At 36.8% G+C, this 25,689-nt stretch overlaps 1 protein-coding gene across 4 annotated transcripts; it reads left to right on the plus strand.

Moving 5' to 3' along the window:
• Nucleotides 1-10,430: 10,430 nt before the first annotated feature.
• On the plus strand, nucleotides 10,431-23,895 carry Fam161a (FAM161 centrosomal protein A). 4 transcript variants are annotated; one of them, XM_048804255.1, is made up of 6 exons: nucleotides 10,431-10,711; nucleotides 12,639-13,769; nucleotides 14,125-14,292; nucleotides 16,173-16,272; nucleotides 22,480-22,634; nucleotides 23,314-23,895. In XM_048804255.1, the coding sequence occupies exons 1-6, from the start codon at nucleotides 10,446-10,448 to the stop codon at nucleotides 23,456-23,458; spliced, it is 1,965 nt and encodes a 654-aa protein (XP_048660212.1). In that variant the 5' UTR covers nucleotides 10,431-10,445; the 3' UTR covers nucleotides 23,459-23,895. The 4 variants fall into 4 exon arrangements, 2 of the variants coding, with proteins under 2 accessions (XP_048660212.1, XP_048660213.1); XR_007348058.1 differs by having other exon boundaries at nucleotides 10,445-10,711; nucleotides 16,173-16,289; nucleotides 23,314-23,407; XR_007348059.1 differs by lacking the exon at nucleotides 14,125-14,292 and having other exon boundaries at nucleotides 16,173-16,289; nucleotides 23,314-23,407.
• The last annotated feature ends 1,794 nt before the right edge of the window (nucleotides 23,896-25,689 follow it).

Genomic DNA, 25,689 nt, shown 5'->3' on the forward strand with positions numbered 1-25,689 from the left:
TTTCAACAGAGGCCTGCCAAAGTCTCCAAAAAACGTCTCTTTATCTGCCACTGCCACTTCAGGCTTCATTGAATCTGCTGGGTCATATCCCCAAGCATCAGAACTTGCACAGTAGCCTGGGCCTGTTGCAAAGTTGCCTGCTCCAGAGTCCATTTGAATCTATCAGTATTTTGAGTCAGTAAATGGGTTAGAATAACAAACCCAAATGAGAAATGTTTCCTCCGAAGTCCAAAGAGGTTCATTAGATGTCCTTCTTTTATATGAGGCACCAGATGTAACAACTTTTTCTTCACCTTTAGAAAGGATATCAACACACTGTACAGTACTGAACTCAGAAATTTCACCTATATAGAAGACTCTTGGACTTGCATAATCATCTCCCATCCATTAGCATGCAAATGTTTTGTACATAAGATCCTTTAAAATAAATTATGACATAAAATCCTGAAATTGGTTAACAGTATATTGCTGCCCTTAACCAGTTGAAAGCAATTACTTCTGATAGACTTTATGGACCAGTAGGGAGAAAAATCCATTTTGTCAGTTAAGTAGCCGCATACCAGGTACCAGAAGATATGTTAATTTGATCAAGTAGTTAAATCGTATCTGGTACAGCAGCTACAATTGGAGTCACCACTTGATTAAGCTTAAAATAATCCACTGTTATTCTCTGAAATCCACCTGTCTTCTGCAAAGGTCAGAAAGGCAGGTTGAGAGGGAAGTTAGTGGGAATCACCACCACCACATCCTTAAGTCCGTGACTGTGACACTAGCCTCCATTATCCTTCCAGGAATGACCTGATTCTGATTTACTATTTTCCTAGGTAGAGACAGTTTTAGTGGCTTTCCTTTGGTTTTTCACACTGTAATAACCTTTGCTCCGTGACATACAAAAAAAAAAAGTGAGATCATTCCATTTCTAATGATGTTAAATTTGATCACCCAATAAAGTGGTAGCCAAAAGATCTCTCCTTTGCATATTTTCCCCTTTGCAGTTATTAATCTGTGGGTAATACTTTATGCAAATATCCTGTATTCTAAAGTATGTTTGTTTCTTAAAACTTAGCTCTCATACCTTTGATAAGCAATTTTAACTAAGGACATAATTAGTTGAAAGCAATTTAAAAAGCTTTTAGAAACTGAAACAAATGTCATATCTTAAACAGGACAGGAGAAAAAAATTCCTGAGCTAAGAGGAGAGGTGATTTTTACTAATGATAGTCAAGGTATTAATGTTCCTGTTATATAAAGGAATGTTTCAAGTTGGTGAGAAAAGATTACCATAGAAAAATAGGTAAAGGACATCAATAAGCCATTTGCCAAAGAAATATAGACTGTTACATGAAAAAGTTCAATATCACTGCTAATGAAAAAAATAAAAGTACATGAGATTGCTTAAGATAATAAAATTGATAGCACCTGTGTTTCGGTGAATTCTGGTTGGTGTGTAAACTGGTATAAACTTTCCAAAGCAAGTTTGGCAATAATAAAAGCCTTTAAAAAAATCATACATCTGGGCTGGGGATGGGGCTCAAGCGGTAGCGTGCTCGCCTGGCATGCGTGCAGCCCGGGTTCGATCCTCAGCACTACATACGAACAAAGATGTTGTGTCCGCCGAAAACTAAAAAAAATAAATATTAAAATTGTCTCTCAAAAAAAAAAAAAATCATACATCCAGCTGAGGATGTAGCTCAGTGGTAAAGCACTTGACTAGCATGTATGAGGCTCAGTTTGAATCCCGCACCAAAGAGAAAAAGAGGAAACAAAGAAAAGAAAAAACTATGCATACTTTTTGCTCATATTTGTCCTGAGGAAATAATAGCATCAGGGCACAAAGATGTATGTATGCATGGCAGTGTTAATACTGATAAGTGCACAATAAACATTGTTACATAATACTTCCGGAGTAATAATTATCAAAATGCTAACAGGTACAGTAATTATGTCCTGATGAAATCTTAGGTTAAAATTTTTTTAAGTATTTTCAATTTTAGGGGAAAACAGTTAACAATGGAAATTACATGGCAGCAAATGGAGGTGCAGAATCCCTGGTAACCAGTGAGACAGTAAGCAGCTCAAGAGAACGTATTCCATGGGCTGGAGTTCTAGCTCAGTAGAGTGCTTTGTGGGAAGCTGTTCTCGCATGTGATTGGGCACCTCCCTGACTGGGTGTGAGGCGTTCTGGAGAGCCCATCCTTGTGGGGGTGTGACTGACCATTGACCCTGAGACCAATCACTGACCCTGACCTTGGAATGCTGTCCCCCTTGACCTTCATTGGATGGAATTTTCCCCTGAATTTCTTATTCCCCAATAAAAGGCCACTCTCTGGCGTGCCCTCTCTCTCTCCTGCTAGTCTCTTGTGTAAACCTCGCTACCCCACCAGGTGGCTCAAGGCAGGAGCCTGGGAGGGCCGTCTCTGACCTGGTCAAGAAAAAGGTAAATTGAGTTTATGTGTGTTTATTTTGATCTCACTAGTTAACTTCTATGCTTAGGACCTCTAGTATGAAGCTAGCATGCTGGTCGCGCGGCACAGTGCTTGCCTAGCATGTGAGGCACTGGATTGATCCAAATAAATATTGTATTCATCTACAACTAAAAAATAAAAAAATAATAAAAATAAGAAATTGGGCTGGGGATATAACCCAGTTGGTAGAGTGCTTGCCTTGCATGCACAAGGCCCTGGGTTTGATCCCCAGCACACATACAAAAAAAAGTTCCATGTTACAAAAATAATTTCTTGAGGACTGCATATAATAATCATAGTAAAGGGATATACATCATCTATAAGAATGTTTATTTTGGGGTTGGGAATGTGGCTCAAGCAGTAGCGCATTCGCCTGGCATGCGCGAGACACTGGGTTCAATGCTCAGCACCACATACAAATAAGATGTTATGTCCACCTAAAACCAAAAAAATAAATAAATAAAACAAAGAATGTTTATTTTGATGTGTTTTTTTTCCTCTTCTCTTTGAACAAACTAAGTTATGCTCTCTCAACACAATATCCTCACAGAGTAATTGTGAAGATTAACTGGATTGTCCTCTCAGTTCAGGTGATCCTCTTGCCTAGGTAAAAAACCACAGGCAATAGTCTTTTCACAGACTCCATGATAAATTGCACTTTCAGACTGTTTTAGATAAAAGCAAAGTTTATCCTAAATTCTTCCTTTCACTTCACTCACTGCAGTAGTCACAAAAATCTTATAAATCCATCATTCTTTAATTACATACGAATTACCTTGGGAATCTTATAAAATACAGATTCTGATTTAGTAGGTCTGAAGTAGAACCTGAAAGCCTGAACAACTCCCAGATGGTACTGATATTGCAGGCCTACCAACATTTTCAGCAGTAAGACTCAGCATCCCATATTCATCACTGCATCTACTGTCTTGAGTTTAGACCCGTTTCTGCCTGGACCATGATAGTAAGTATCTAATTGGTCTTCAATTCAAAATCTATATTGTTGTCAATGTTAAGTCTCTTAAGCCAGTACTAGCAGGCTCCAACACATCACTGTATCAGTTGACTGCATTCTGCATAGTATATCCTATCTTTAAGGGAATTCTAAGCCATCTCAGCTGGGTGGCTGCCACATTTGCTATTGTGAATGAGCAGCTATGAACTAATTATGTGTAATCCTTTTTGATACATTTGTATGCACATGGTCTCAAATGGAAGGGGATAGAAGATTTGAATAGCACAATTAGATAATATACATTTATTAAAGTCAGAGGATTCAATCAACTTTCTCTGATCATTTAATGCAAGTAGACATTTATAATGAAAAATAATTAGCCAGGTGTTGTGGCCCACGCCTGTAATTCCAGCAACTTGGAGGCTGAGGCAAGAGGATCAAAAGGCCAGCTTCAGCAGTTCAGCAGACCCTGTCTCAAAATAGAAAATAAAAAGGGATACGGATGGGTTGGGATTGTAGCTCAGTGGTAGAGCACTTGCCTAGCATGTGTGAAGTGCTGGGATCGATCCTCAGCACCATATAAAAAATAAAGGTACTGTGTCCACCTATAACTGAAAAAGGGCTAGGGATGTGGCTTAGTGGCTAGGTGCCCCTAGGTTCAATCCTCAGGACTGAAAAAAAAAAAAAAAAAAAAAAAAAGAAAAGTAACTGGAGGAGGGAAGGTAAAGAGGAAGTGCTATGTGCCTATATGAATATATCACAATCAATGCCACTGTTTTATATAATTATAATGCACCAATTTTAAAAAAAAAATCCTTGTAGATCCGCTCATTTCTGTTCTAAATAGTTTGAGGTTATGTTATGAGATTTTAAAATTTTAAAAATTGCCGATGAACTACTCCTCCATCACACAAACTATGTCCTCCACACTCATTCCCATTATTTTACTATTTTATTTTAATCTTCCATTAATGCAGTGATTCAGTATGTGGACCTGTCTGGCTGGTTTTGAGTTGGGCTTACATCAAATCCCTACAGGGATACAGGCAGCCACAGAACTAGCTGCATATCCTGTCACTTTGGCGACCTCTCTGGCTTCAGAGCTTCCACCTCTGGCTTCTGCTTAGTATCAAAAAAGGATCCGTTCCAGAGTGAGAAGCAATTGCTTTCAAAACAAAGAGCAGTCTGAAGGAGCTGGTGAAGTAGAGGATTTTACAGAGGCTCACAATCTCAATAGACAAACAAGAAACTTTCTGAAAAGAGCCCTGAACTCAGAGATGGGTTGTAGTGTAGACTCCCCACATAACGAGGGAAATAGGGCAACTTTATGGTAGAGAACGACAGCTGTTTAGGTAACAGGTGGCTAAGACTTAACCATGCCCGCTATTTGGGGGCTTGGTCTCCATCACAGAATGAATGTGCTGCAGAATGAAGGAACCCAAATCCCGAATGGAAAGTTGGTGGGAGAGAGGTGCAGGTGGGGATGTCTGTTGTTAAGGTTGGGCTCTTGTGCCTTCCAATCCAGCCAGTCTCAATCTCAAAACTGAACTCAAAACTGAAGAACCGGATTCACACTACCTGCACTGTGACTGGTCAGAGCGCCCGGCACCAACCAACTCTGGGCTTTCATTAGTCAAGCCGAGAAAAACGCAGGCGGGACAACTAGTAACCTCCTTATAATTGGCCGATTCCTGCTAGTTCTCAAATCAATCAGCGGGGAATACGCTACCCTCCCCATTCTCTGGCTCCTGGGGGAGCTATGTTAGGCAGTAGCCTGTAAACCCTGCTGCTTTCTTCACACAATAGCACCGCCTGCTTCCTCCTCTTCCGTCTCCTATCACACTATTTCAGCTAATAAATATGCGCTCTTTTCTTCATAAAACTAATTGTTTCATTTATATAATGTGAGAAGTCTGCGTTTAGGAGGTTAGACACTAAAGAGGGGAAAGAATGTTCGGTTCAGTCGGTCAACTTTCTAAACCAGCAAAGACTCAGTACCGTGCTGAACGCGGTGGCACAGCATGTAATCCCAGCGACTCAGGAGGCTGAGACAGGAGGATCACAAATTCTAGGACAGCTTCCGCAACTAAAGCAATTTAGAAGCAACTAAAAGAAAGAGAGAGAGAGAGAGAGAGAGAGAGAGAGAGAGAGAGAGAGAGAGAGAGAGAGAGAATAAGAGAACCGACTCCCACTGTCTANATTTTTTTTTTTTTTTTTTTTTTTGGTACTGGAGATTGAACTCAGGGGTGCTTTACCACTGAGCTACATTACCCAGTCCCTTGTATTTTTTAATTTGAGACAGATTCTGGCTAAGTTGCTGGCTAACAACTTGAGACTCAAACTTGAGACTCTCCTGCCTCAGCTTTCCTAGTCCCTGGGATTGCAAGCCTGCATCATTGCATCCAGCTTGAAATACTAATATCTTTATACTAAAACTATTCATGAGAAAACCTGTGGCAACATCTTTTATGGCCAATATTTCACCAACAGACAGACACCTCAAGGTTATCCAGAATGAGGCAGATTGAGACCATGAGCATGAATCAGGATTAGAGTCCTACTAGAACCAGTTTCAATTATTCACAATTGACAGTAGATAATAAAAGAGGCAAAATGATGGAGTAGCCACTTGCTAGGTGATATTATAACATTGTTCCTTAGCCCTCAGTGTTCCTATCTGTAAAAGAACTATAATAATTGTCTCTCAGCTGTTAATGAAGAGCAAATATATATACCACAGCTGCCAATGGGACTGTCATTTGAAAAACTCCTTTGAAGATTAAGTTCTACTTTGGTTTTCTGTGGTAGGAGTTAGTCATTTCTGCAAAGCAGAAGCAAGGAGACTGGTCAGGAGTCTATTGGGTGCCAGGGACAGTGGCTTGGACTTAGAATCCAGTGGTGATGGCAAGAAGTGGACAGATTTCTCTAGAAAAGACATACTGCTGGATTGCATGTGAAGTCAAGGAACAGAAATCAAGAATGCTCATCCCCAAGTTTTCAGTTTGAACAGCTGCATCAAATGTAATGCCATTAGTTGAATTTGGGACAACTGGGGAAGGAATATGTTTGAGGGGCTGGGTAGAATCAAGGTTTCAGTTTTTGATATGATAAATTTGGGATGCCTCTGGAACTACCAAATGGAAATGTATAGGAAGAAGATGGGTTTATGAAACTGAAGTCCTATGGGCTCTGGGCTGGAGATTTATATCTGGGAGTTTTCAGCATTTCCAAAACAATGAAAATGGATCACAGATCACTTAGGGAGAGAGTGTAGAGAAGGGTTCTAGTATAGAGCTCTTAAGAACCTCAACATTTAACAGCCAGAAAAAATAGGCAAGAGATTAAGGAGCCACCACAGTGGTAGGAGGAATGACAAGAGGCTGCAAGGTTCGTAGTCATTGTTTTTAATGATGAGGGAGGTGTCACCTGCTGCATTTCATCCTTGAAATATGAAGGAATGAGAAAAGGGTCCCAAAAGGAAGCTTTGTAGATGGGGACAATGAGGGAGCTTCCCTTTGATGGTTTCTGTATTCCTAAAATAAAATGGTTAGGAGGGCAGTTGAGGGATAGGGGAAAGGGAAAGATAAGCAGAACTTAATTGCTGGGAAGTGGGAGCCATCTTCTAGAAGAGATATGGGATGCTGGGCAGGTGAAGTGTTCATGAGACGTTGTTTGGAATATTCTTTTTTTTTTTTTTTTTAGTACTAGGGATTGACCCCTGGAGCACTTTACCACTGAGCTACATCCTCAGCCTTTTTTGTTTTGAGACAGGATCTTATAAGTTGCCCAGGCTGGCCTCAAACTTGAGATCCTCCTGCCTCAGCTTCCTGATTTGCTGGAATTATAGGGATTTGCCACCATGCCTGGCTTGTCTTTTTTGTTGTTGTTGTTAAGTTACATTTCAGTTATGACAATAATACATGAATACTTTCTCCTTTTAAAATATCACTTGTTAGTTGGGTGCAGTGGTACACACTCATTCATAGTCCTAGCACTGTGGAAACTAAGGCAGGAGGATTGCTTGAACCCAGGAGTTCAAGGCCAGCCTGGGTAACATTGTGAGACCCTATCTCTTAAAAAAAAAAAAAATCAAATATTACATATGAGGCTTAGTCCCTTATAACACTTCTCCCCCGCAAAAAGAAATTCTGGATACCCACCAACTCTCCTGAGTAGGAGGGAGAGAGTGTAGAGAAGACCACTGTTTTGAAATTTTATGTATTCTATTCTTCTGGACTTTTTTCTGTCTTGTATATAATATTTTAACAGATGGTACATATTACAAATATAGACATAAAATACAGATAGATATAAAGTTCTAAAACTTGCTTTTTTTCTTTTTCATTTATTGGGGATTTACCCATGTTAATACATGTAGGTCTGCCTCATTTCTTACAAATCCTTTCCAATGAAAAACATTTCTGAATAAAAATTTCAGAATTGCCAGTGAAACTTTATAGACTGCAATACAAATAGTTCCTTATGCATGCTGACACTAAGGAAAGAACAGGTGCTGGAAAAGGTCATTATCTAAGTGGGTCAAGCCAATCTCAGGAAGATTATCCTCTAATCCAGGGGCAGCATTTGCAACATTCCACAAAAAGCGGAACAATTAAAGGGAAAGGAAGAAAAATGTCTGTGACCTGTGTTATTTAACATACCAAATGTTTCTGGGTGGAGACAATTAAAGATGAAATTAGAATCTGTTTTAGGTAAAACACTGAGATCACTGTCTGAAAAGTTCTAGCTAGTATTAACAGTATTAAACTGAAAATGGAACACATACTGTGCCAAAGTCACATGTAGTCCAAGTAGAATTATCAGACCTGCCACAGTCTCTTCAAAAGCTTCTCTTTTTCAAATAATTCTTCGAGGTCAAAGTAAATTTGACCCATTTTGTGTAAACAATTGAAATAAGATCTTCTTTTAAGAGATATTCTCAAAGGATGAATGGTACCACATGGATGCTTTTTTTGCCTAAAAATAGTTTCTTTGGAATAATTTCTCTGTTTTAATTATAGTTTTTGGAACTTAGATCTTTTCCTTAATACTCGTAGAATGAAGACAGCTCTCCATAGCTGCCAGAATGTTTGCATGATTCACTCATTTGAAGGGACGGATTTTTTTTCTTTGTTGGAAACTTCTTTTTTGTTTGTTACTGTGCATTCACTTGTTCAACAAATATTTATGGTCACTTGTTAACCAGATACTTTTCTAGACACTGGGAGCACCAGAGTAAACAAAGCAGACAGATTCTTACCTTCGCAATGCTTGTTTTCTGGTAGGGGCAGGCTATGTAGAATATCAGTCGTTGAATACTTCTGGGAAAAAGCAGAGGAGGGCTGACAGTGAGTGGGGGAAGAATTGTCATTTCAAATAGGGCAGTCAGTCAAGACTTGTTGAGAAGATGGCATTTGAGTGGAGACCTCAAGGGATGAGCAAGTGGGCTCTGCAGATTTTTGGATGAAATCGTGAGGAGAGGGAATAAGTGCAAAGGCCCTGAGGTAATTCTGCTGATTCTTCCAGCTGCAAACTAAATTCAGCTGGAATAACAAGGCACACATACAAACAGCAAAAGATATTAGAGAATTCTCTTAATTGATTTGTATGACATATATTAAGTAGTTTTTTGATTCGTGGACCTGTTGGTAACAAATTTCTGCATATCAGTTCTACTGAAGAAAACTTGTTTTCTTTTATTTGTTTTTTCTAAGTTACCTCCAAGTGGTACAACACTGGCCTCTTGTTTTTAGTTCACAAAAAAATAAAAACAAAAACAAAAATCTCCACATCCATTAATTTTTTTCAATTTTCTGTCAGGAAAGCCTAAACAGATTTATTTTCCAGAGTCTTATCAGATTGAATCTGTAACTTTCTATAGCAAATATATTTTATTCATTTGAGTGTTCCAGGCAGTAGGTTAAATTTAAAAGCACGGTTGACAACCTTTATTCATAGTATCATGAATAATTTCAACTCTTTCTTGATTGGGAACATATTAAAATTTTTTTATTTGTGGAAAAATGAGATTTTAGCTCTTTAGTTGCTTCAATTAAAAGAACTAAAAAATATGTGAAAGGAGTGAGGCTTGACTTGTATGTAGAATATATACAAACACATATTTCTCCTTGTGTTCTCAGTCCCAAAGATTCTGTCACCGATAGGAGTTCCTGCTGTTGCTGTCCACAGGAACAGTGTTCTAAGAGTGCCCTCCATCCACTCCTAAGTCCTCTTTCCTCTCTTGTGAGGTCTTGTCCCAGCTGGCTCCTTGATAAACCACTGAGAACTTTGTCCCTGACCCCACTGACCCCCATTGCCTCCTCCATTCCCCTGCCTTCTCCCCACTGGCGCACCATAGAGCTACACTGCAGGAGCACAGCTCAAGGGGCAGCATTAGTTCTGGTGGTTTGGCTGTGTTCCTTTTCATCTCAGTTAAAACAACTCAGGAGGCTCCTTATAGAAACGCTTTATAAAGGATGGTTTGGTCCTGTCCTCATACTGTGAATGCAGTGAGTCAAAAACCTTTTGTTGGTTGACCAGAGAACCATCCATTATAAAATGGTTAAATAACTTATTTTCTTGTAGTTTGGTCTCAGTTTCTCTCATGTTTGGTTTTGTTTTCTCTGTTTGTTTGTTTTTGGTGTTGGGGATTTAATCGAGGAGCACTTTTACCACTGAGCCACATTCTACCTCTTTTTATTTTTAAGTCTGAGACAGGGTCTCAGTTGCTCAGGGCCTTTCTAAATTGCCGGAGGCTGTTTGTGGCTCGGTGGTAGAGCCCTTGCCTAGCATGTGTGAGGCCCTGGGTTCAATTCTCAGCACCACATACAAATAAATAAAATAAAGGTCCATCAATAACTTAAAAAAAATATGTGTGTGTGTGTGTGTGTGTGTGTGAGAGAGAGATTAGGGGAAATATGGGGAAAAAAATCATTAAGGGAAAATGTAAATATCCAAAAGTAACTTATAATCTAATTGGAAGCAACATTTGGATCATTATCAACTTAATTTGCTTTTAATTCCAAATGTCATATAACAGGTTTTTCCCTCCCTACCAGGCTGATTTTAACACCAACTTTTCTGGGTTGGATGAACATATGAACTATGAGGACATAGTGCACTTTTCTGATGTTTACTACTCTAATGAAGAGTATTTCAGGAAACTAGAAGAGCTGAAGGCAGCCCACATAGAAACTATGGCAAAATTAGAGAAAATGTATCAAGATAAATTAAATTTAAAGGAAGTTCAGCCACCGATCATCAAGGAAGATGTTCCTAGTATTTCTTCCAGGTAAATATGTGCCTAATGTCATTTGTGGACTATAAAATAAAATTTATGCTTAAAAGTGGGGAATAAATTGTTTTTTAATTCAGAATATTTACTCTCAAATATTCTTTTGTAGTCTTGGGCCTGGTGTGTGGTTCAGTGGTAGAACGCTTGCCTAGTACATGTGAGGCACTCAGTTTGATCCTCAGCACCACATAAAAACAAAGTATTGTGTCTGTCTACAGCTTTAAAAAAAATTATGTGTTCTTTTTGTACTCTCAATGATGGTAGAGAAGGAATTTTATTATTTATTTATTTAATTTTAATTTTAATTTTTTTTGTGGTGCTGGTGATCAAACTCGGGGCCTTGCTTCTACTAGTCAAAGTGCTCTACCACTGAGCCACATCCCTATCCCTGGGGTGGGGTTTTATTCAAAATCTCTAATGACTTATCAGTTTCTAGGTGATCTCTTGCTTTGAGAGACAATTGGTGGTCATTTGTTTTTTTTCTCTTGGACTTATCACCCACAGACCTGTAGACATGTTTCAAAATATTTAGGCTGTCCCATTTTAAATTATGAACATTAAGATTTAATTTTAAAAAACTTTGTAACATATAGATTAACATAAGATCTTAAAAGATTCAATACAAACGGCTAGGGTTGTGGCTCAGCAGTAGAGTGCTCACCTAGCACATGTGAGGCCCTGGGTTCCATCCTGAACTCCACGTATAAATAAATGAAATAAAGGTTTTATGTCCACCTACAACTAAAAAAAAATACTAAAAAAAAAAAAAGATACAATACAAAGAGTTCAAGAGTAGGAGATGTGAATCTTTAATGTTTTCAAAATCGTCTTTTTTTTTTTTTTTTTTTTTTTTTAATATCAGGGATTGAATCCAGGGATGCTTAACCACTGAGCACATCCCCAACCCTTTTTATTTTTTATTTTGAGACAGAATCTTGCTAAATTACTAAGGCCTTGCTATGTTGCTGAGGCTAGCTTTGAACCTGCAGTCCTCCCTCCTGTCTCAGTGTCTGAGTTGCTGGGATTATAAGCAAGCACCACCATACCCAGCTCATCTGTAATTTCAAGACCCATTTCTCCTGTGAATTCTCTTGTTTTGAAACTTAAGACCAGTCTCTGAACTCACCCAGTTGATCAATGCTGATTGCATATTTCCTGTGTGCCAGACTATGCCTCAAGGAGAAGTCAAAACCAGGATGACCTCAAGGAGATCAAAGACTAACCAAGAACCAAAATTGCATTACAATATGATATAGCAGAGTGTTACATTAATGAGGGAAGAAGCAGTTGATCATACCAGGGTATTGGAGAGATGCAGCAAGAATTTTCCACAAAAGAAAGTGTTATACCTGAGTTCAATCTTAAAGGACAAGTAAGAGATTCAGCAGATGCAGGAAGTAGGGAATGGCCTTCTAGGCAGTAGAAAGCATGTGTGCAAAGGTATGGCGGCATAAGAAATCATGATGTACATGAGGAACTTCATGCAATTGGATGTGGTTTAAGAATGGTGACTGGAGGTAGGGAGTGGTAACAGGTCAGACTGGAAAGGTAAACAGGATCCAGTCCTGAAGGGCTTTATGATGTAGACTTTGTAGCAATGAGAAATCATTGAAAAGTTTCAAATGGGGGAGTGATGTGATCAGAGGTATGTTTTAATATGATGACTTTGAAAAACATATGGAGAATTTAATAGAAGTTAGATACAAGGTGACTTTTTTACTTTCTTGTAAAATGAGAGCGTGAACTAGATAATTTATAGGCATGTCTCAGTTGTGTTCTAAATATAAATGATAATTTTCACAAGCCCTGTCCAGCCTTTCTCTTATAGCTAATTATACCCTGATCTTAGAAAATATATACCTCTATTTTAATATTTGGTCATATACCAAATTGAAACTATACCCTAATTATTATTCTCACTTAGCTTTATATCAGAAAAGAACTCCTATCAACATGTTCCATTAATGACAGCACTTTCAGAGCCTGACTTAGGCCGGTCCTCCTCCTTGCATACTTCTTCCTCTGAAGAGGATGTGCCCAATCTAGAAAAATACACAATGATGAACTATGCTAAGGATCTCATCAACAACATGTGGACAGACTTTCGTGTTAAAGATTATATTCAGTATGAAGATACTGACTTTCAGGCAAATGAAAAAACAAAGAAGAAACCAAAAGAATGGGTGCCCAGGATTACAATACCTGCTCCTTTTCAGATGATGATTAGAGAACAGAAGAAAAAAGAAGAGGCCATGAAATCTAAACCAAATATTGAAACAGTACATCAGCTGCTCAAAAAACAAGAAGAAGATTTAGAGTGTAAGAAGAAATTCCGAGCCACTCCAGTTCCTGTGTGTGTCCTTCTCCCCCTTTATCATGATATGGTCAAACAAAAAGAAGAACGAAGGAGGTCTAGGAAGGAGAAAAACAAAGAAGCTCTTCTGAACTCACAAAAGCCATTTAAGTTTATTGCAAGAGAAGAACAGAAGCAAGCAGCCCAGGAAAAGCAGCTGAAAGACTTTTTTAGATCTAAAAAGAAATCAAATTCATTTAAAGCTAGACCCATACCTCGTTCTACTTATGATTCAAATACCAGTGACAAGTTAAAAGAAGAAGAGCATTATAGAAACATGAAGATACAGCCGAGATCCCAAGAACTTTTACAGAGTTCATCCCCTATGCCAACTTTCAGGCATTCTAAGGGTCCTGGACAGGCTGGAAAGTCAAGGTATAAACACAAAGCCAGGTACCCGACTCATGATGTTGAAGACCTTCCTGAGAAATATAAAACAGGCTTCCCAGGACACAAGGATTCAAAACTCTTAACTGGCAGTAAACCATCTGATCTTCATACATCCTCAAGTGCATCTGCTAAAAGAGAACCCCTTTTGACAGACATTAGAGCAGATGAAGAAAATTTGAAAGAAACACATTGGCCTTATCAGTCTCTAAGACACAAGTCACCAGTAAGAAGTACAAGTGCAAAGATCATGCCTTGTAACTGCAACCCTCCAGCGCCCACAGTATCTTCCAGAGGAAGGGAACAAGCCATAAGGTAAATAACTAGGACTCGGTATTGACTGACTCATGTTTGCTAAAGTAGTGTATGCAGCTCTGTTGATTTTATGTTGGTGAATTTGCAAATATTAAGAAATTATTGTAAGATATTTTACTACATAATTTAGGGTGTTTTACTAAGGATGTTGCTCTAAGAATGTATTTTTAATTTTATGAATCTTTGGGTATAGAAATGGTTATAGTCAGCCTTGATTGGATTTCCAGTTTCACAAATCAGAGCCTTCTCAAAAGGTTGTCTTTTTTTCAGCCTTTGAAATATCCCTTGTTAAATTTTTTCTAAACAGCTTTCTCCTTGGCTTAAAGTGAATTAAGCCTTAGTTTGTTGCCCTCAGGAGATCACTTGAGGAAAAGAAAATGTTGGAAGAAGAGAGAAATCGGATCCTAACTAAGCAGAAGCAAAGAATCAAAGAATTGCAGAAACTCCTGACAACCCGGGCTAAGGCTTATGACTCACATCAAAGTTTAGCTCAAGTTTTTAAGTCCAAAGTAAAATATCTCAGGTATTATGAAAGAATCCTGAACTCCAGAACATTGGTTTCCAAACTTTCTTTTTTCTTAATCAGTGGCTATCAATATATATACAGATTGAGAGTGGTAATAGTATTTTAAGTTATGAATTTAAATTATAACTAGTTACTTATACTCAAAATGCATACATGAGTGTGCACTTAGACACGTAGAAACACATACCTTGTGGTGAGAACCAATATACACAACTCCATGGTAAGAACAACCATAAAGCTATGTTGATGAACAAAAACATTTTCTGTTGTGGCCTTAGTTAATAGCTATGATCTTATGTCAGCATAAGATCATAGCTATTAACTATCCTTTTTTTTTTTTTTGAGTGTGTATATGTGTGTATGTATATGTGTATATATAATGTATGCATATATAATACATGCATATATTATTATATGCATATATTATATGTGCATATATTATATATATACACACATATTTATTATTTATTTTTTGTGTGTGTGCGTGTATGCACAAATACTAGGGATCAAACCTAGGGTCTTGTGCATGCTAACCACAAGTTCTACCATTAAGCTATATCCCCACCCTTCTGTATATTATTTTTAATTGCATAGTACAATATTGAGAAATTCTTAATGCTCATAGATAAAACTCTTTTCTTAATATCTTGCCATATATTAGAATGAACCCAAGGCCCTGCTCATGCTAAGCATGTGCTTCTACCACTGAGCTACATCCCCAGCTCAGAATACTTTCTTAGTAAACAGATGTCAAGTAGTTTTGTTCTCAGTTATGCACAAAATCTGATAGCACAAATTAAAAACATTGTAGAAAATTGACATCTTTTATGCTATGCATTTTTAACATGTGTGTTAAATTAGTGGTATATATTCATTTTGATAGTTTCAATATAAAAAATAGAATCCCTTCACAGAACAATAGAATTCTGCAGTACAGAGTTTGAAAGCCAGTGTTCTGGATGTTGTACATAAAAATGTTCATGTTTAAGTAGGAAAATATCCCTCCCAAATCTGGGTAAGTAATAATGATTTATTAATTTTTATAGGAGCCAAAAATGCATATATTTGTTTTTGGTGATGAATATTCCTTTATAATACAACATTAATCCTCTGATACAGGGAGTTTAATTTGTTGAACTTAAGCAAAAAAAAAAATAAAACAACTTAGAAATATGCTATTTACCTATAGAGAGTAAACTAGCTTTTTCATAACACCAACTTGTATATATTAAGCATAATTATCATTTTAAAGGTCATTATTTCCTTTAATCCATGGAATCTCATTATCTTGGTTGCCTTAATATATCTTACATAGAGAAAAACTATATAGTTTAATTCATTATATAGGATCTTGTCCAAAGAGTAAGTATACTTACTGTAAATGTATGTGTTTTGGTTCTTATTCTTCCGTATGTTATATTCCCATGTACCCCATTTCTCCCCTGACTTGCTCCCATTTAATTAATTTTGCCACTAAACTTTAGGAGATCTCATTTAGGAGATACAGTAAGCATGAAGTCTTATTTTCAGAAGAACTATTTTGAGAGAAGACACCTATTTTGGTATTTTTTTGGTTTTGTACACTTATAAATAAGAGGACATTCATTCATCTGTTCAGGCCAATTTGAAGCCCCTTAGTAGTATGTTATGTTTTGATGATTTTGGAAATCAAAGCACCAAGACTGTTCCCAGGGTGATAAAATATGTACTCTCAAAACCTAGGATTTTTATTCTACATTCCATGAGAATTTATCAGTGTAGAAAAGGAATTGACGTAAACTTCTAATAGCTTCTTTTGTCCTCTAAGCTAAATGTTATATGTGCAAGTTTTTTTTAAATGACCTTTTTAAAATTTCATTCCTTTTATTTGATTTTAGAAAGAGTGAAAAGGAAAGAATGAGAGAATACCGACAAGAAATAGAAGAAAGAGAAGAAAAATTAAAAAAGAGGCCACTACTATTTGAAAGAGTTGCTCAGGTTGTGTTTATTGGAATGTAAGAACTATTGTCAGCCTCTTTGTTTTGTTTTAATATCTTTAGCTCCCAAGTTTACAGTCAGTTTTTCATATATGTTATGATTCTTGAGACACATTATTGTTTTTATGATGGCTTCATCAAATCATCCACAGAAATAATGTTGCTTAAATTCTAAGTTTTGAATTTTGTTGATGAGGCACATAAGCTTGACAAAGAACCTGTTGCTAATCCAGTTCTCAAACTGTTAGTTTCACAACCTGTTTTTAATGGCCAGTCTTTTTTAAGTACCAACGTGGTCAGATATTAAGTTGAAGCTTCATGATATAACTGGACATCTTTGAAGAATTAAAAAATCAAACAAAATGGCTAACTGAATCAGATTTATTTCTGCCAATTTTTAAAAAATGAATGTATAATTTAGTCTTATCTATAATTACTAAAAGGGCTTCCTTTTTATAGGAAAAACAAAATGGTCTAATGGACAGTGGATCCTGATTTTTCTAAATTTTCAGTTTTATAATTTGTTCTTTCAGAGAGGTTTATCAGTTTCAGGTCATCTTCTCCTATGTCCTTCTAAGTGAAGCATTTGTATGGGTCACATTGCTTAACAATAGACAAAATCACTGGAGGTTACTGGTGTTGATCTGTGAATTCCAAGCTGTTACATTGGACAGTAGATAATTAGCACACTGACAGATGAGCATAGTTACAAGACTATACTTGGTTCTTGTCAGTGACTCACTCAGGACAATGGACATGTGTTGTGGGTGAAACTCCACAGTACAGTCTCTCAAAGTTATGTAATCCTGGATATAATTTTATATAATGCCTTTTGTTTTAAGGATTATATTTTTTTTGTCTCAGTTAAAAAATCAGTTTTAAGGGCTGGGGATGTGGCTCAAGCGGTAGCGCGCTTGCCTGGCATGCGTGCGGCCTGGGTTCGATCCTCAGCACCACATACAAAACAAAGATGTTGCGTCTGCCGATAACTAAAAAATAAATATTAAAATTCTCTCTCTCTATCTCCCTCTCTCTTAAAAAAAAAATCAGTTTTAAGCTGTTCTATATTATGTAATATAAAGCAGTTAATTGACTTTTTGATTCAAAAGGTTTTATCTCCAGCTCTAAACTGCAAATTTTTATTTTCACTGCTTTGACAGAAATCTCTGCTTAAATTTTCTGTATACATCTTACCTTTATCTTCCTCTGCAATGAGATCTTCCTGTTGATTTTTGTCCTTTGGTTGAGGGTATAATTCAGGTGACTGACAGCTACTTCTCCTTTTGGTTGAGGGTCACTAAGGGATCTGTCAAATTTTTTTCCTAAGTAATTTGCCCTGTTAGATGCCAGGTGAACTACCTGAATTATTATAACAATGACTTGATTGAACTGGATACAGTGGTGCATGCCTGTAGTCCTGGCTACTCAGGAGGCTGAAGCAGGAGTATGGTTTGCGCCCAGGAATTTGAGCCTGGGCAAGATAGTGAGAACCCTATCTCTTGGAATTATTATTATTATTATTTTTTTTTTTTGGTCTTTCTGCTTTGCCTTTTTTTTTTTTTGCCATTCATTATGTCTTCTCCTTGTCATTCCCATTTTCCTGCCAAAATGTTAACCCTGGGTAGGCTGTTAATAACCTTTGATAACAGTGGCAGTCATCCATTTTCACTGATTCTATGCTATAAGGTAAGTCTTCCCATATTATAGATGAAGAAGCTTACATTGAAAGAAGGTAAGTAAACTCATTAAGTTTATAGTTAGTAAAACTGAGGTTGGAACCCAAGTTGACCTACTTCTAAACACTTAACTCTAAGCTGTCCTGCTTTGTCCCAGAAGACGAAATCACAACTCTTAGCATGATATACAGAATCCTCTGTGATCCTTTTTTATCTCCTTAGTCTATTTCCTGCTGTGTTCTTCCCATCCCTGTCTTCTTTCTCCATGTACCCCCTTTATTTTTGGGCTATTTCAGACTATGCTACTACTTCCAAACTTGAAGTCTGTATTCTTAACATCCTTAGAGTCTCTATTTTTACCTAACTCCTACTCCTTCAAGTCTTAACATGCAGTCACTTTTTGCATTATTGCCCCAGGTTGGGTTGAGTGCCCTTTTCTTTGTGTTCTTTCACTAGCCTGTGCACCCATCTGTCATAGCACTTGCCACAGTTTGGAAAATATCTATTTGCATGATGGTCTCTCTTCCCTTCTAGCTAATTCATTTTAAGGGTATTGGCCAAATCTTTGTATTCCCAGCACTTAGCACCTAAAATACTTTCTGGCAGAGTGGAGATGTTTGTAAGCATGTGTTGAACCCAAACTGAACAATTATTATCAAATTGGCCAGACATTGTTACCTTACATTTTTTCTCACTGGGGTTACCCTGGGCTGAGGGCACTACTCTGATGTATTGGTGATGAGTCTCAGTATTTATAAACAGTTTTGTCATGTTGTGAATTCCCACTGTTTCTATGCACCAGAGAAAATGTGGCAAAATAAATGGTTATATAAAATTAAACAAAAAAAAATTGTAAATGTTGAAAACACAGGTTAGTTGCGCAGCTAATATTTCTTTTCCCACTTTTGGCCCTCACAGATTTTGTTCCTTCACTCAAAACCTTTTTCTCTCCCCATACTCTCCTTACTTCCCATAAGTGCTTGTTACAAAATAAGTATTTGGAAATTGTTAAATAAATGAAAGAATTACTACAAACTAAACTTATGATGATAGAAAAATATTTTTCTCTTTGAACTAGGACACTGATTATAGACATACTTTCACCATCACATGTTATTATTATTTTGGTTCCTGGAAGAAATAAAGGCAATCCTTTTCAGCAGAGTTTTGGGTTTTTTTGTTTTGTTTTGTTTTGTTTTGTTTTTTTAATGTTTACTTTTTTTAGTTGCAGTTGAACATAATACCTTTATTTTATTTATTTTTTTTTATGTGGTGCTGAGGATCGAACCCAAGGCCTCGCATGTGCTAGGCGACTCTACCGCCGAGCCACAACCCCAGCCCTTTTTTGTTGTTGTTTTTTGGACCAGGGATTGAACTCATGAACACTTGGCCACTGAGCTACATCATCACTGAGTTGCTTAGTACCTCACTTTTTCCTTTTTTTTTTTTAATATTTATTCTTAAGTTTTAGGTGAACACAATATTTGTATTTTACATTTATGTGGTGCTGAGGATTAAACCCAGTGCCTCGTGCATGCTAGGCAAGCACTCTACCACTGAGCCACAATCCCAGACCAGTACCTCACTTTTTCTGATGCTAGCTTTGAACTCTCGATCTTCCTGCCTCAGCCTCCTGAGCTGCTGGGATTACAGGCATGTGCCACTGTGCCTGGCTTTGTTTTGTTTTGTTTGTACCAAGGATTGAACCCAGAGGAGCTGAACCACAGAGCTACATCCTCAATGCATTTTATTTTTTATTTTGAGACAGGGTCTCAGTGAGTTGCTTAGGGCCTCACTAAATTGCTGAGGCTGACTTTGAATTCAAGATCCTCCTGTCTCAGCTTCCCAAGTTAAGGGATAACAGGCATGTACCTTAGCAGAGTTTTTGATAATAAAATAGTTATTTTATTATCTGTACTTTTTATTTCATTGTCTTTACAGTTCTTTTGCATGGTGAGATGCTGGGGGGAAATACTTGTTCCAATTAAAAATAATTAAACATTGTTTATCTTGAAGTAAATTATTAAAAGATAATTAATTCTATACTGAATCAACATGATTTTCAATTAGTTAACACAAATTATTACTTTCTTACAGTCTATTTTGCTGTGACTATTGCTGCTAATTAACAGCTATTTAATAAATTCACTTGCAGCTTTATGCACTGCCCATTTAAAAGAAAGAATTATAGTCTTCCTGCTGTTGAGTTATCCCCTAGCAGAATGTGCCCATGATTCATTATAGACCAAACCATGTGTCCTGTTTCTTGGAAATCATAGGATTTATTAGTTGAGTAGATATTAAGTTGAATTTTAAACCAAATTCCAATGAAGTATTCCTAGCATTGACTTTGGTTAGTGTCATTACATTTAGTTTGGTTAAATCAGAATATACAGTTCTTAATGTGTCCAGAGTTAGGTTTGGGGTTTCTTTATTGTCTCCCTTTCTTTATTGTTCTCATTTCTCACTTTGCCCTGTCTTTTAGTTCACCAAGGTTTGTTGGTATTCAAAGCCTCCAAATGCATTTTCACTTCTTTTTAAAAAACTGTTGTTATTCACAGATGCATTTTAACCTCATTTGAAGTTAACCTTCTTTTTTAGTTTCCCAGAGTATCAGAAAGTGCACTGGTGATACTTATATCCATTGTAATTAGTCTTTGCTATTTGTTTTCACTTGTAGAATACTGAACTCCATGAAGTCTCTGAGTTAGGCAACTATCTGACAACTGACTTGCTGGCATCAGGCTTTGAGCCACCTTTATTTTTTTAATTAATTAATCAATTTATTGGTACCAAGGATCAAACCCAGGGGGGTTTACTCCCATCAGCCCTTTTTATATTTTATTTAGAAACAGGATCTTTCTGAGTTAGGACCTCACTTAGTTGCTAAGGCTGGCTTTAAACTGTGATCCTTCTGCCTCAGCCTCCTGAGCCACCAGGATTACAGGCGTGCACCACCACATCCAGCTTGGGCCAAAACCAGTATAGCCACTACCATGAAGAGAAAGCAGTGTAATAGAGTGGAAAAGACTCAGAAAAAGGTCAAGAGATTTAGCTCTGCCACTCACTAGCCTTGTTAACTTAAGCCATTTAACCTCTGCTGGAGTGAGGTCTTGGTTTTCTTCATGTCTTTTTCTTTTCTTCTTCCCTGTTAATATTTTTTTAGGTTTTTTTTTCCCCCCTACTGGGGATTGAACCCAAGGGCTGCATCCCTATTTCCCTTATTTATTTATTCATTCATTCATTCATTCATTTAGTGGTACTGGGGATCAAACCTAGGGCCTTGCACATGCTAAGCAAATGCTTCTACCTCTGAGCCACATTCCCAGCCCTTCATTTTTTTTGAGACAAAGTCTCATTAGTTTGCATAGGACCTTGCTAAGTTGAACCTACAGTCTTTCTGCTATCCTATCCTATCCTATCCAGTCACTTTGCTGTAGGTGGAGGTCCAGAGAGCAATTCTGGGTCCTATACTAGTTCAGATCCATTCATAAGAGCTAAAAGTAGATCAAAGCTAAGGCACTAATGTGAACACTGTCACTTTGCAGCTCCATAAAGCCTGTGACCTCAAGAACTGTGATGACTTTCAACTTGTAGCAACCAGGAGACATCACAATTCCAACAGATTTCCAAGTTTGGACATTCCAGAGATTTGAACCCAGTTTTAAATCCATGTTCTTTTTACTGCTATCCCTTGCTTCTTCCACAGAGTAGAGATAACAGTACTGATGATTTTATTTTCTTTGATGTATTTAGGTATGGATTATAAAGAGTTAGCATATAAAATAGAAGAGCCCTCTAATAACTATCACATAAACTTATTCTTACTGATTTTTCCAGGTTTCTTTATATACAGTTATAAAAGTATGTGAAACAAATTCAGTGTAAAGAATAATTACAGATCGACAGTCTTGTGACTACACCCCAGGTTAACCAATAGAGCATTCCAGCTCTCCAGAAACCACTGGTGTGCTCCGTCTAGACACAACCTTCTAGCTCTCCCTTAGAGGCAGCCCCATTCTAACTTTCAAGATGAACATTTCCTTGTTTTTTTGCACAGTTTTACCACCTATGTTTCTATCTCCAAACAACATAGTTTACTTTTGCTGTTTCTGAACTTTTAGGTAAATGAATAAATGTTCTCTTTTGGGTTTTCTTTCCTTTGCTCAGTATTATATTTTGAGATCTATTCATGCTGTGGAAGATAGGTATAGTTCATTCATTTTCATTGCTTTGTGATTAGACATAACTTATCAATCTATCCAGGCATTAACAGATATTGGGCTGTTTACAATTTCAGGTTATTACAGACAGTATCATCCTGAACATTCTTGTACATTTATGCCTCTTGGGGCATAGGTATAGGAGTTTCTTTGGATATATACCTAGAAGTATAATTGCCGGTCATATAAAACACATATTTCGATCACCTGTTATTGATGAACTTAATTTTCACTGGAGCTTCTAACCCATACATTTTTAGTGGAAATTTAAAGTCTGTTCTCATCTAAAAAGATTTGTTTTTCCTATAGAAAAATGCAAGAATGGCAGCAGAAAAGCATTATTCTAACACCCTAAAAGCACTAGGAATATCTGATGAGTTTGTTTCAAAGAAAGGCCAAAGTGGAAAAGTATTTGAAAAGTTCGACAATCAAGAGATGAAAAGTTCCACTGAAGATAAAGAAAGGTAACATATGTAAGATGTCTGAACAGTTTACCTTTGAAAAATTCTTACTACAGGAAAGCATACACTTCTCTGTTTTAAAAATCTTTTACCTAAGGGAATGCATGTGAACTGTTGTAAAACATACTGATATTTTACAGTGTTTGATACAATCAAAATATTACATGGTGATGAAGTATTTTGTTATTAAAACAGAATAACTTAGATTTCTGATATAAATAATGAAAATAATAGCATGCTTTCAAATGAATTTTTAAAAGAGTCACTCAAGTTTTTAAATAAATTAGTTCTCAAAGGAATATTTATAAAATTTTAAAGTTGACACTTTCGTAGAATTTTCTTTTTTTTTTTTTTTTTATGGTACTGGGGATTGAACCCAGGGGTGCTTAACCACTGAGCCACATCCTCAGCCCTTTTTGTTTGTTATTTTGAGACAGAGTCTCACTGTGTTGCTTAGGGTATCACCAAATTGCTGAGGCTGGCTTTGAACTTGTGCTCCTCCTGCCTCAGCCTCCCTAGCCTCTGGGATTACAGGCATACACCACCTCACCTGGTTTAGAATTCTCTTGATAATATATTGGAACTCATACACTTGAGGAAGACTGGCTACACTGCAAAGGGTTTGTATTCCTATAAACCAACTCATTTTTCCTTTGAAAGATTGATAAATTTCTTCCTCTAGCTTTAATGAAGAAGAAAAAATAGAAGAGAGACAGAATGAAAAAGAAAATTATTTTATTGATACCAGCAGCCAGGATTCTTGCAAGGAAGAAAACGAAAATGATGAAGAAAGTGCAGAAGAAAACTCTGTCGAAGAACAAAACTGAATCAGCAAGGTCTACCCTCTGTGCCCTTGTGATTGTTTGTGGCATCAGAATGTCAGCAGCTGCACTTGTGATGTTGAGAACATCTGTGGGACACCTTTGATAGTGCAGGGCTGTTGAACAAAGCCTGAAAAGGCTGAATCCATCTGAGTGGTGATAATTTGGTCAATTAGAGTAAGGCTTTGCCTATTTAGATTTTTAAAATTGCTACTTATGGTCTGTTTGCAACTATGATCTTGTATTTTTAAGAAGTATTTGGGGAAAAAAAAAGGTTTGAGAATCACAGCTGTTACAAATTGATTAGTTATAAAAATATACATTATTATATTTGGTGGGAAAAATGGCTTAGTATTGAGAGCAAAGGAAAGTATTGGCCCTTGATGATTTAATTAAAAAATTTTCTAGAAAGCATGAATCAATAAAGATTTTGATTAATTATACTATTTGCCCATTCTTTTTATCTGCAATACATTTAGATCCTCAAACAAAATAGATCCTCAAACTTGTTTTGCTAGGTGTTTTAAATTTCTTTAACCATTTTTAAAATATAGGTAAAATATCTACAATAAAATATAGATAAAATAGTTGCAAATTTACATTCATGTCTGCACTGATAATTTACTGTTAAATTATCTATACCATCATCACTTTTTCTTTTTATCCCTTGTCTTTTTTTTTTTTTTTTCCTGGTGCTAGGGATTGAACCCAGGGGCATCTCGTGCATGCTAAGCACACCACTGAGCTACACTCATAAATCCCGCCCCCTTCCCCTTTTTTTTTGTACTGGGGATTGAACTCAGGGACACTCAACCACTGAGCCACATCCCCAGCCCTATTGTATATTTTATTTAGAGACAGGGTCTCACCATTGCTGAGGCAGGCTTTGAACTCCCGATTTTCCTGCCTCAGCCTCCCAAGCCGCTGAGATTACAGGTGTGCACCACCATGCCTGGCTCCAAATTATTTTTGATATGTAAAATATTAGAAAAGCCTATACACTGATCATTTTATACTCTATGTATTATTACAGATGGAAATAATCTGTGAGTTATAATCTTAGACGTAGATATAATCCTTGTTATATATATACTGAACTCATGCATAATAACTTAAGAAGAATTCACATTTAACTTTTTAATACTAGACTCATTTGTGCTTAACTCTTCATATACTATTATAAACTCCCTGTATCTGTGCATGATGTTAATTTGATTTTATGAATCATTTTTAGTCTTTAAGCAAATTTTTGTTTTAAAAATTCAAACCAATCATAAAATTGCTATAAGGTAAAATATTTACTTTTCTAAAAACAACCAGTATCCCTTAAAAAGGATAAACTAATAAAGGTACACATAATAATAATGTTTTCCAACCCAATTTATGCTTTAGTAAATAAGGTGATCCTTTTCAACCAGGGACAAATGTTTACTTTTTATATAAATTTTAATGTATATATTTAGTTGTCAATGAGCTTTTATTTAATTGACTTATTTATTTATACACACTTCTCAGGATCCAACCAGGGCCTCACATATGCCAGGCAAGCGCTCTACCACTGAGTCACAAACCCAGCCCTGTGAATGTTTGCTTTTAATTCCTTTCCTACAGTTTGTTAAACTATTATCACTGTCATTAGATTGTAAACTACTTAAGAGTTGGCACCACTTTTTTTTTCTGGTATGGGGGCTGAATTCAGGGGCACTCGATTACTGAGTCACATCCACAGCCCTTTTTGTATTTTATTTAGAGACAGAGTCTCACTGAGTTGCCTAGTGCCTTGCTTTTGCTGAGGCTGGCTTTGAACTCGTAATCTTCCTGCGTCAGCCTCCCAAACCACTGGGATTATAGGCGTGCACCAGCATGCCTGACACAAGTTGGCACTATTTTAAAAATTCACTTTGTATTCCCTTCATCTTTAGCATAGGATTATACATGTTGTAGGCACTTAATAAAGATTTGAATGGATAAATGCAATATTTAATTATACTTACAATTACTTGAAAATGAGTACACATGGGTTTTAAAAGTTCCTTACGTATTGAGAACTTGTGAAACTCCCCATATTGTAATATTTGAAATGTTACTTCTAATTTTTCAATGAAAGTATGGGTTTTAATCATAAAAACTTAGCTTCATGGCCATTCTTTTAAAATAGGGAGAGCAGGGCTGGGGTCATAATGCAGGGGTAGAGCTCTTGCCAAGCATGTGTGAGGCACTGGGTTTAATTCTTGGCA

This window comes from Marmota marmota, unplaced genomic scaffold (genome assembly GCF_001458135.2).
Source record: "Marmota marmota marmota unplaced genomic scaffold, marMar, whole genome shotgun sequence".
Classification (NCBI taxonomy): domain Eukaryota; kingdom Metazoa; phylum Chordata; class Mammalia; order Rodentia; family Sciuridae; genus Marmota; species Marmota marmota.